Here is a 12,768-nt window from a genome sequence, read left to right as displayed (position 1 = left end):
ATTTAAAAACGGCTTGTATACTCTAGGTTTTCCATTTAGATTAATTTTAAAAATAGGAAAAACTAAGAAGACAGAATAATGGTTATTTTTAGCGGGGTGGGTGGAGAGTGTGACTGGGAGGGGGCTTTAGGGGTGTCTGGAATGCTAACACTGTCGAGTTTCTCAGTTTGGGTGTGGTTACATGAGTGTGTTCAGTTTGTGACAATTCGTTGTGCTTTGTACACAAGCATAGGCATACGCACACACACAAACTATTTAAAATGTATTTTATGCATACATTACTGAGCGAGAAACTAATTTTTAAATGCATTAGAGGAAATTTACTGAAATATTTTATTTTAATGGTGTCATTGTCACAACAGTGGACAATGACATTACTGTCCCATTTTCAGACGTGTCCTCTTGGCAATGAAATCCAATCCAATCAATTCAGACTTTGAAGACAGGAGCATTAGGGAAAGACTAATCGGATACAGTAACAAATTTGCTAAATAAAACAAATGTCAGCCATATTTGACTACTGTCAATTACTGACTCCTGTTAATTACTGTCAAATACTAATTATACAATATGCAGCTTCTCCATATTTTAACCTGGGCTGGCCAAGATAGAGCTAGAGGGATCCCAGTGTAATACAATCAGTATGTGATTAGATTTAATCGGTTTGATGAAAGGGCTTTGCAACTGAGTCACATCCTTTAGGAAGCAAATGCTATGGAACATGAAATCCCAGGAAACGAGCAATCACAGGTTGAAATGTACTTTTTGCCCTTGGTACTCCTCCAACAAAGATCAGAGAACCGGCCCTGTCCCAGAAAGTTTCTGAGACTCCTTGTTTTGTCAGTGTTTCCTCATACTGTGGCTGCTGAGCAACTTGTTCTACAGCCAATGTTTTCTCCTTAAGTGACATTTCATCATCCAGTGCCCTAAGATAGTCACCCTGTTTTCCCTTAATTGATACTTGTACGCAAGAGGCGGAAAATGGCTCAGCATTTCTTGCTAGATTAGGTCAAAACTGACAGAGGAAACAGAGGGAGGATTGCATTACTTATGCCCCTTATGGTTCTCCTGTGTATCAGGAGATTGCCATTTCATAAAATTTCTTATGCTGCCTAAACATAATTACAATAGCACAGGCATTTTATTCCTATTTGCTTTTCAATTTTGTACTACTTACCTGATCACTGGAGGGAAATTCAGAAGCAGTTCTACTAATCTTCACTTCATTTTTCTTTGTCCTCAGTAATAGAATTGTACCCTTTGATATCTCTTCCTTAAGTGCTTCATTGTGTCCTTCCTATGAAGTTTCCACCTCTCTCTTCATTTAACTGGTGACCGGAAGCATTAAACAAGCACCTGGAGAGGTTCAAAAGGAGGCTCCTGAAGTTCTGGAGTATTTTTTTCCCAGATCACTTCTCGGGTGCTCTTATCATAAGATCAGTGTTTACAAATAGATGCTATGCTATTTATCCTGATTTGAAGTTCATTAAGAAGCATCCCATGAGAATGCTACCATTCTGCATTGGCTGGGGATTCATTTCTCTGGGAGTCTCTTCACCAAATCCTTTGGGAGGGCATTATGCCTGAAACAGATCATCAGAGGTTCCCGGGCTCTATAAGACAACAGCCAGATTCTTTACTAGAAATGGCAAGATTCTCCTCATCTAGCTCTAATGACTATCTTTCCCCTTACTTTCCCGTCTCCCATCTGCCACCATTTGTTGTGGATGTTCACTCCTGTTTTCCTTAAATCTGGTGATCTCAGCCTGTGTTGCCCTTGATATCCCTTCTCTGCCTTTTGGATCTTATTTTTATACAACATCAAGGTCAAATGTCACCTTCGCCTTAAGATTTTCCTCAGTCCCATCCTCCATTGCACTCTTAACCAGAATCCATGGTAGGCAAACGTGCTTATATCTGTGCCTGGGATTTTCAATAATTGTTGTAGAAAATGCAGGACCTAAAAAGTCTATTTTTCAAGTAAAGTCTCCATAAATACTTGAAATGTATATCGGTCGCTTTGCTTCCAATAAGACAGAGACTAGAAGGCTAAGGTCCCCAGGGGATGAGAGATGGCAACAAGATACCATGATCTAAAAAAAGATCAAAGTTGCCTGTCACACAATTTTGTCTGGGACTTATTCTACTTAAAAAAAATGTATTTTACTTGTCATTTTCACCATTTGAATGCCCACGGGTAATGACAATAACTGTATTAGTTTATCTATGCAGCTGACTTGCCAGACTTTGTCAGTAAATGCAGAATATCACCCTGATTCCCTGATTAAGTTAAGTTAAATAAATGCAAAGCCTTATTACCACATTTCCTATATATAACACCTGCCCAGTCAAAGACAATGTTACCCAGGGTGGCTATGGTCACATTCCTTTACTATGTTGTTAGTTTCTCATTATATTTGACATTTTTGAAACTGAGTTTTATTGCACTCTCTCCGCGTATGGAAGTGGTCTGGGGAAATTAGACTTAATAGAGATGTAGAAGCCACAGGGAAAAAAGAAAAAGAAAGTGAACTGGAAGGAAACTGAAATTAAAATGTTATTTTAGTAAATGGCTGCTGTGGTGGAAACGACAAACAATTGCGATGCAAGTTAATTACTGACCTGTCAGGAAAGTGTAGCACAAAGGTTGTGCCACACATTACTGGAGCTACCATGGCCACAAGTCATTTCCACAGGGGAACACACAGACTGTGCTCTACCACAGATCAACATAAAATCTTTCCAGAGGATAGAAATGAATTTCTCACAGAAGTAATATTTGTCTGTGGAGTTTCCTTGAACTCCTTAGCAGACCTGGAGAAATAGCACTTCCCACACATTCTGGGAAAGGAATGGAGTCGTACTGCCACAGAGGGCTCCTGTGTGTTGAGGGCACCATAGAGCTCTTGGTGCTTGGGGGGACCAGATGGCTCACTTGCCACATGGTGAAAATTGAGGCTACCACCCATGGGATGGGAATTCCGTGGGGGCACCCTCAGAGCTTGCTTCTGTGACAGTTCTCACAACATCTTCAGTGGTGATCCACGTCGGGCAAGAGAGTCCTTCTATTTGGAAAAATAATATGAAGCACCTAAAGGAATTTGAAAGTCAAAGAAGACATTCTCTATTGTCAGAACGAATAACCCTGCTAAAATTTTAAGATGGTCATTAAACATACTCATTTAATTTATAAGAAAGAAAAAAAAAGGCTTATTCTGAAATGAAAATAAGGTATTCTCTATATTTTTAAAAATTCCTATTATTCTCCAAGGATGGGCCTCAGAAGGCCTATAAAACATCGTTTTTTTTTTCTTCCTGCCCCAACTTATCAAGCAATAACCAGAGTTCATTGGACCTTAGAAACACTGTCCAGAGTGAGTTATAGATACGTTTTTTTGAATCAGAAATGGACTTGATCAAAAACATTTTCCAATTGGTTTTGCTAGGCTATGTACACTGGCATTAGGGATTTCCTATATTTGAATTCCATTTATATATTCAGTAAACATTTGCTAAGTCTCTATTGTTTTGTGAGGAAGCACAGGAAGATTTCCAAATACTTAAATTGAAAGATGTACATGATATATACCGAATATAGCTCTATGATGATCATATGATCTCCCCAATCTCTGTCAGACTTCCTTCGCAATTCTTGTTACCTTCTATTTCCATACATCGTTTCCAGTTGGCTCGGGGTGGGGGTGGTCTATGACTAAAGCAAGGACATTTGGTGACACGGGACGTATGTTCTGTCCTGGAGCTGCTTTGACCGGGCTGTGGTGCTGCAGGGAGGACACTCGGCCTAGCCGAGCTTCGCTTTGCTCTGCTCTGCAGCATGGAGAGGATATCATCGTGCCTTTTCAGTTTCTCCTCGCCCAAATAATTCTTCATGCACTTTTATTTTTAATGCTACTGATGGGAAAGAGATGTCAAAAATACACTTTCTAACTCAAAAGGGCAAGCTGCTGAGCCTTGGTGTAATTAACAGAGTGCAACAAATAATTGACAGAGCAGCTATGAAATTTACGATTAGACGAGTTATCACATCCGCTCCTCTCTGGGCATCAGCAGTGGGAGTGGGAGAATCAGAACCAGAATACCATGGAACCTTGTTTGCTGAACGGAGCCGGTTTGCGTGGCTCTTGCAAACTGCATTCTCATCACAGTTTCCTGTTTTTAAAGCAGCATTGAAAGTGGAACTAGTGCAATATCAAAAGCTCCTTTCGCTCTTCGGTTGGTACAAATAAAATCAGGAAGTCTAGAGAAATTGTGAAGCCAGTCCTAAGTGATTTACATTTCAATTTCTCACTCAGGGATATTTATTTGGAGAGTTTTGTGAAATCAATGGATGTTTTAGACACATGCAAAACAGACTAATTCTTCAATATTTTCATTAGTCATTCACCATGGCTCTCTGTGCCTCCCGCAAGAATGTAAATGCATCAGGCAACACTGTTTTCTCTAATAAATTTTGATAATAATGATGATTATGATAATCATAATGAGTAGATGATATGTTATAGGAAGAACAAGGGGAATACTGAATAAGCATCTAGATCACATGAAACTTAATATAACTTGTAGTTAACAAAATGTTTGATGTCACTAAGTGGGATATAAGTAAGCAGAGACAAATATTATTGATTTTACAATTTGTTCTATGAAAGAGAGAAAGTTGAGGGTCAATAAGGGAAGAAAACCGGGGTGGAACAACAGAATGATTCCAAAGGCCTGTAAATGTTCCTGGAATAATAACACAGAAAAGCTCACACATTGAAGGTCTTCCCTGCCTTTCTGACTAGCGCCTTGTGAAACTGATGCATATGTTCCCACAAGCGTATCCACTCCCTGATGCTGGGAGCCAAGTCATGCTGGACCCTGGGCTGTGAGGGTTTGCCTCTAGGTTGGGCAGCCTTCATAATGGAGTTTGTTCCCCTAGGACCTTTTTCCATAAACACTCAGAAACGAGACCACCATAGCAGGGCCCTCACATCGCACAACTCCAGGAAACACCATTTACTAGAATGTAAATGCCAGTATCCTGTCCCTGATCACAAATGCTACCTCCCTTGGAATTCACTTAAGATCAGACATGGAGTAGACTGACCGTGGTCTTCTGTTGCAAGATACTTCTCCCATGTCGTCAGAAGAGTTTCCAGAGATTCTGAGATGCAGGTAAATGCTCCCCTGAGAGTTAAGGGGAAGTCTGACCAATCATTGATGCCCTTATGGGAATTAGTTTAAGTATTTCCCTCCCATCTACATCTTAGTGATTCACTGAGAGGACAGATGTTTAAAGGACAGACGTAAGGAAGAATGGATGGTGGAATTTCAGAAATGCTGACTCTTTGGATGAGATGGGACCTGAGTAGGTGCTGCAGTGGGGGGCTTTGGCAGCCCAAAATGAGAAGGATCATAGAGTGTCTACTAGAGGAACAAGAGAGTAGTAGGATACAGGCAAGGAGAAAATGAGAAGTTGAAAGAGGGTGAAGAGATAGGGTTATAAGTGGAATCCAAATGCAACTCAAAAAATTTTGCCTAGAACGGCCTTCTCCACCTTGTATGAGGCTCCTAGCAGGAGAGATGGAAAGAAATCATCTCCAAACCCTCAAGTGCAACAGTTAAAAGTTCCACGGCCATTAGTACAGCTGTCATTTCAGCCCCTTAGATTTCCTTCCTCCTCTGTCTTCTCTCCTTCCTCTTGCACATTTCTGGGTTCTGCGGGCAGGGGCCACACGCAGGTCCTGCACCCTCTGTCTTGTGCTCATTTTATCTACACGGCACATTCGTGTATTATGCCAAGGAAACCCCTCTTCAAGCTTCATCGCTCCTTCAGAGCATCTAGAATATCAGCCCCTTAACAGTCCTGGCTGGGTTAGCAAGAAGGGGCTCTCAGTCAGTCCTTCAGCCCCCCCAAGAGGCAAGAGGACAGACTCACTCACACTGAGGTTAAGTGCTGTTTTCTTCACGAAAGCCATCATCTCTCTTTTCCTTGAGCTTTCTTGGTGCTATGTTTTTCCTTGATGGTACATTTCACTATCCACATTGTCATCTCACAGTTCTTTGCATACTTTTGCATTGCTGAGCCCTTTGTCTGAAATGCTTCGCCTGTCCTGACTCAGCATCAGCCTCAACTTTGCTGACTTTCTTTTCACCGCCCAGTTCCACCCGAGTTTGATGCCATTGCTCCTCTCCCCACCTGGACATAACTCTATTCTCCTTTAATTATTGATTTGTTTCTCCACCATCCTCACCAACCTGTGAGGCACCTGATTAAAAAAAAAGAGAAAAGAAAAAAAGAAAATCTCCAGCCTCCGATGTACTACATGGCACTTAGGAGACTCTCCATAAATGTTGAATGGATCATTTATCTTCTGCTGGTGAAAATCTTTAAGAGCAGGTTTTGTGTCATATCTATTCTTCTCAGAGATTTTGTGTCATCGTGCTCTGCGAAGTTAGAAACTACCAACTTTAGGAAATACGAGAATACTTATGAAATAGTATTGAGTGAAAGCCATCATAGAACACAAAATACAAGGGAAATTGAATAAAGAGAAAAATTAGAGTGTCTTTGAGGTATCAACAAAATGTGAAGATGGGGAAAGGAAGTAATGGCTAGAGGAGAGAAAATGTGGGGAGAGAAATCACCTTAATATGATAGTAGGGGAGAAGTCAGCCTAACAAAAAATGTCTGTAAAAGGAAGATTCTGGAAGTTTTTTCTTCAGCCTATCCCCAAGAAAATAGGTGGGGAAGCCAGATGAGAGGTGTTTTAAGTAATCCGGCCTTTTGACAGTAACTCATCACTAGGCAAATAACGAGTTGATTGTGAAATCGTTACAAGAATGCAAAAGTTGATTTGACTTTGAAATTTGTGCAAACTCTAAGGAAGCAACATGTTCTATAGATGGCATGTGGCTGGGCTATGTAAATACAGTGGCTTCATGCTCTTGGTCAGAAGATAGTGGCTTTAGCCTAAGTGATTTCCCTCACCAACATAACAAACACACCATCTTTTGAGTTTGAAAGATCAAGGCTTACATGCACTCAGAAGAGAACCCAGATTTTTCCTTTCTTTTCTTTTTCTTTTTTTAAGATTTTATTTATTTATTTGACCCTGAGAGATTCCAAGTAGGCAGAGAGGCAGGCAGAGAGAGAGGGGGAAGCAGGCTCCCTGCTGAGCAGAAAGCCCGATGTGGGACTCAATCCTGGGACTCCAGAATCATGACCTGAGCTAAAGGCAGTTGCCTAACCAACTGAGCCACCCAGGTACCCAATTTTTAACTTTTTAAAAATTTATAGTTTACACAAAATGTTATGTTAGTTTCAGGTATACATCATAGTGATTTGACAAGATTCTACATTATACTGTGATCACAAGTATAACTACCATCTGTCACCAAACAACTTTATTACAATATTATTGGCTATGTTCATTTTCTTGTGCCTTTTATTCCATGAATTATTCATTCCATAACTGGAAGCCTGTACCTTCTACTCCCCTTCACCCATTTTGCCCATCTCCCCACCCTCATTTCCCTCTGTTAACCATCAATTTGTTCTAACTAATTATAGGTCTTATTTTGCCTTTTGTTGTTATTTATCCATTTTCTTGTGTTTTGCTTTTACTAGACTTCATGTTTAAGTAAAAACATATGGTATTTGTCTTTCTCAATCTGACTTATTCCACTTAGCATAATACCCTCTAGATGCATCCACGTTGTTGCAAATGTAATGATCTCAGTCTTTTTTGGCTGCATAGTATTCCGTTGCATATATATACACACCACATTTTCCTTATCTGTTCATCTATCAATGGACATTTAGGTTGCTTCTGTATCTTGGCTATTATAAGTAATGCTGCAATAAACATAAGGGTGCATATATCTTTCTGATTTAGTGTTTTTGCTTTCTTTGGATAAATACCCAGTAGTATAATTATTGGATCATACAGTGTTTCTATTTTCAATTTTTTTGAGGAAATCCCATACTGTTTTCACAGTAACTGTACCAGTATCCACCAACAGTGTATGAGGGTTCCTTTTTGTCTGTGTACTCACCAACACTTACTACTTCTTGTGTTATTGGCTTTAGCCATTCTCACAGGTGTGAGGTGATATCTCACTGTGGTTTGGATTTTCATTTCCCTGATGATTAGTGATGTTGAGCTTCTTTTCATGTGTCTGTTGGCCATCTGTATGTCTTGTTTGGAGAAATGTTCATTCAGGTCCTGTGCCCATTTTTTAATTGGATTGTTTGTTTGTTTGTTTGTTTTGGTGTTAAGTTGTATATGTTCTTTATACATTTTGGATACTAACCTTTATCAAGTATGTCACTGGCAAATATTATTCTCCCATTCCGTAGGTTGCCTTCTAGTTTTGTTGATGGTTTCTTTTATTGTGCAGAAGCTTTTTATTTTGATGCAGTCCCAATAGTTTATTTTTGCTTTTGTTTCCCTTTCCTGAAGAAAAATATCTAGAAAAATGTTGCTACAGTCAGTATCGGAGAAATTACTGCTTATGTACTCTTCTAGGATTTTTATGGCTTCAGGTCTCACATTTATGTCTTTAACCCATTTTCAGTTTATTTTTGTGTATAGTGTTAGAAAGTGGGCCAGTTTTATTCTTTTATATGGAGCTATCCAGTTTTCCCAGCACCTTTTATTGAAGAAACCATCATTTTCCCATTATCTATTCTTGCCTCCTTTGTCATAGATTAGTTGACCATATAATCACGGCCTTATTTCTGGGCTTTCTACCCTGTTCTACTGACCTATGTGTCTATTTTTTCCCAGTATCATAGTGTTTTGATTACTACAGCTTTGTAGTACATTCTGAAATCTGGAATTTTAATACCTCCAGCTTTGTTTTTCTTTCTCAAGATTGGTTTGGCTATTCAGAGTATTTTGTGGGTCCATACAGATTTTAGTATAATTTATTCTGAAAAACTTGTGATTTTAATAGTAGCATCCTCAAAAATATCAAAGATTCATAGATTCACTTTGTTATTGTGTTTACTTTCTGATTGGCTCTGAAAATTGATAGCTTTAATAATAATAATAATAATATACAGAATAAAACCAAAAGCTTATTGTCCTATACTCGGATATATGGAAAATGCATTTACTTTTTTTTTTTTTAACAGTTATCTATATAATACTCTACATCTTATTCAAGTTAGAAGGAAGGGTAAGATTCCCTATGTCTATATTAGTAGCCAAATTTGATACATTTTAAAATCCTTCTCATCAAAGCAGCTGTTATTATATTCCTATGGGATAGTGGAGATGAGATTTTCTTTTTTTATTACTTCAAATTTTTATTTCCAGTCTTTTTGAAATAGCTCTTTTATTCTCAACTACATGAGTTTTTATAATATATCACTCATACAGAAACATAAAAATGGAAGTATGAACAAAATAAAGAATTAAGAAACTTAAGTCAATTTAATTAATTTAGTTAAGGAATTTTTTTTTTTTTTTTTTTTTGAGAGAGCGAGCACAGGCAGACAGAATGGCAGGCAGAGGCAGAGGGAGAAGCAGGCTCCCTGCCAAGCAAGGAGCCCGATATGGGACTCGATCCCAGGATGCTGGGATCGTGACCTGAGCCGAAGGCAGCTGCTTAACCAACTGAGCCACCCAGGCGTCCCTAGTTAAGGAATTTTTTAAAACAACTTTCCTATAAACGCCTTTATGAGATACAACTGAAGTACAATAGTACAAGTACTTATACAATTTGATCATTTTTAAATACATGCATACAATTGTTAAACCATCACTACAGTCGAGCTAACAAACATAACCATCACCTAAAAGTTTCCTCGTATTCACCATAATCCATTTTTCCCTTCATGCCATCTTTAGGCAATCACAGATCAACTTTCTATAATTAAATACTGGCTTGCATTTCCTAGAATATTATATAAATGGAATCATAAGTACTCCATAGGTACTTTCTTTTGGCCTGGGCTCTTTCATTCAGGAATTTGCAATTCATCCCCGTGGTTGCACCCATCAATAGTCTGTTCTTTTTATTGCTGAGGAATATTTCATAGTGTAGATTAACTAGAATGTATCTGTTTGCCAGGAGGGGTCTTTTTTTGGAACAAAATACAGGTCCTCCACTTCTTCTGTCCATTATTGGGAAAACTATTAGTCTCTCTGAACTTTATTTTTCTCTTCTAGAAAGGTATGAGTTGAATGCCTATCTCATGCGAGTTTTGCAAGGATTGAATCACTGACTGTATTGCCTGGCCAATAGTAAATGCTCAACAAATATTAACTTCTTTGCTAAGTTATCACTCCATTGCCTTACTGGTATCAATTATGAAGTAACACTTTGTCTCCTATTAAAATGTTTTCATTCTTTTCTGACCATCTTAGCGTTCCCTGAGCTTGAACATTACCATGGTGCTAGCTAACCCCATTGTCTGTCCAACAGCTGTAAGGGTTCCAGTACAGTTAGCTCCCTAAAATACAATCTTTTCCTTGGATTATCTTGGCTTGTGATTGATGGCAATTTTTTCTAGTGTGGACACATGTGCCCAGACCAGCTCTGTAATGTCTATAGGTGAGACAGGGAGACAACAATTGGGCCAGAAGGGGGTCTGTTTCTAGAAGGTTAGAAGTTGTATTTACATTGCACATGTTCTCTTTTAAAAGACATGATATGCTCCTTGGAGGGGCTTGTGGTGAGGGGTCACTAAAAAGGATTATGGATTTGGGGAAGCAACCAAAGCCCTCCCAGTCCACCCACGGATGTTGCCACGGTTTAGTTCTCTTCATTTGCTTTTCCAAATTATTGTTTCCTCACTGCTTCTCTTTTAGCATGTGCCTGCCCTGAATTTTCCTGCCTAAATCAGACTTAAAAGAAACATCAATAAATAGATAGCTTTGATTTTCTCTTTTTTCATAGTCTTCATCAACATTATGTCCAACAAAGCTACTGAATCTAGTTCAGTTGGCTGATGGCAGCAGACAAAGGACCTTTAATTTCCCTTCTGGGTATTGTGAGTGGGGGTCAGGGCTAGGACTGAGCACCATGCAAAGAAGGCCAAGCCAACAAATTTCATGATCAATGGGACCAGCTTAGTGTGCCCTAAAGCCAATTCTGCTCACTTAAATACGACTTCGTCCAGGTAGGTTTTTGGTCACTAAAAAAGGCTGCAGGGGGTAGCGTATAGGGGTGGGGTGGGGTGGATGGGGTGGTTAAAAGTTCGGTAATGTTGTGAATACAAACAGCATGTACCCTGAAGATACTTAGCTGGTGTTTCTACATAAGGAAGAATATCGTGTTGCCATTAGAAATCCCTTAATGGAATTAGGAACCACACAAGAATGGCTGTGCTGGCTATGAACTTGGAAGTCCTCTGGCAGGTATAGTAGTGTCCACATACAGAGGCCCCAGTTGATAAAAGCAACTACAGAGTAATTACCTTCCGCACTATTCAGAGAGGTGGAGATGGTTTGTTTCATTTCAGTACCTTAGTGATGAACAGGAAACTGCACCCCACCAAGTTTTTCTTGGAAAAAATAAATTTAGAATAACACAATGCCTTTATATTTTACCAGGATAACGCTATAATATGCAGAAATCTATGAATTCTGATACCTCTGTGGAAACACTTAATTCCACCCGTCAAGGCACCGGAGCTGTGCAAATGAGAGTCAAAAATGCCAACAGCCACCACGACAGGCTGAGCCAAAGTAAATCCATGATCCTCACCGATGCTGGGAAGATCATTGAACCCGTAAGTCCAATCCCCCAAAACCCCCATGTTCTGTGATACAGAATTTTGTTAAAAAAGTAAAAAAAAAAAAAAAAAAAAAAAAAAAAACCACAACAAAAAACTAATTAGCTTTGTTTTATTTGTTTTCCTAATGTGCATGAGAAAACTGTTTTTGTAATGCATTTTATCTTGCCTACTTATAGTCATAATAATATCCCCAGTTGTGAGAGAGGAGCTGGGCTTAATCCAGAGTGATAAAGTGGATTTGGAGCTAGACTGAAGAGCACCTTTGACTCATTTTAAGGGCCTCCACTATCATGCTTCAGTGTTATAAAAATAATGAGGTTATGCTAGCATGTGGCGTTTGTACTTCCAAATACAGTACATCACTTTGAAAAGCCAGAGGCTAAAATTAGCTAAGAATGAAATGAGGGGGGAATCTTCAAAAAAAAAAAAAAATGTGAAAATCTCTTTCTTAAAATCTCCCAACAATATATAATATTGGAATTACGATTTGATTTGGAATGAGCTTAAATGGTGTGGCGATGGAAGGTTTGGAGAGGAAGCCATTTTGTCTCGATAATGTGTCATTAGGAAGATTTGAAATAAAATAGTTAGAGATGAACTCTACTGCCAATTGTGTCCCTGCCCCTGCACGCATCCTGAGCCACTAAACACACTGATTACGATGAGTCTCCTCTGGTTAATTTTCTTCCATAATGGTGGTAACTTGCAGCTGAGGCCATAGGATGTTACAAAATTATTTATGCAATGTTAGCCACTCTTTTGGACCCCAGATCTATTTTGTTTCTCGCAGTGAGAGCGAGAGCGGGAAATAGGTTAGCTGGGGACAGACTGTGAGTCCCAGTCACTCCGCAGAAACATGTGAGCTATTAATTGAGTGTTCTGTTAATATCGTAGGGGCCTATGAAATATTCAGCTCCCTAACTGAGTTATTAAATGAGATAAACTTGCTGAGTTGCATGTCACCGATTATATTTATTCCCTGTTTTCACTTGAATTTCAAGTGCGAAATTAACCCA

At 39.1% G+C, this 12,768-nt stretch overlaps 1 protein-coding gene across 1 annotated transcript in view; it reads left to right on the top strand.

Annotated features, from left to right (window-relative positions):
* ARHGAP15 (Rho GTPase activating protein 15) overlaps positions 1-12,768 on the top strand; it is a 609,293-nt gene that overhangs the window by 16,989 nt on the left and 579,536 nt on the right. The window contains exon 2 of the mRNA XM_047722466.1: positions 11,568-11,746. Within this exon, the coding sequence (XP_047578422.1) occupies positions 11,582-11,746 (165 nt within the window). The 5' untranslated portion in view covers positions 11,568-11,581. The remainder of the gene's footprint in view (positions 1-11,567; positions 11,747-12,768) is intronic.

This window comes from Lutra lutra, chromosome 3 (genome assembly GCF_902655055.1).
Source record: "Lutra lutra chromosome 3, mLutLut1.2, whole genome shotgun sequence".
NCBI classification, from domain to species: Eukaryota; Metazoa; Chordata; class Mammalia; order Carnivora; family Mustelidae; genus Lutra; species Lutra lutra.
This window is presented reverse-complemented; position numbering and strand designations above follow the sequence as displayed.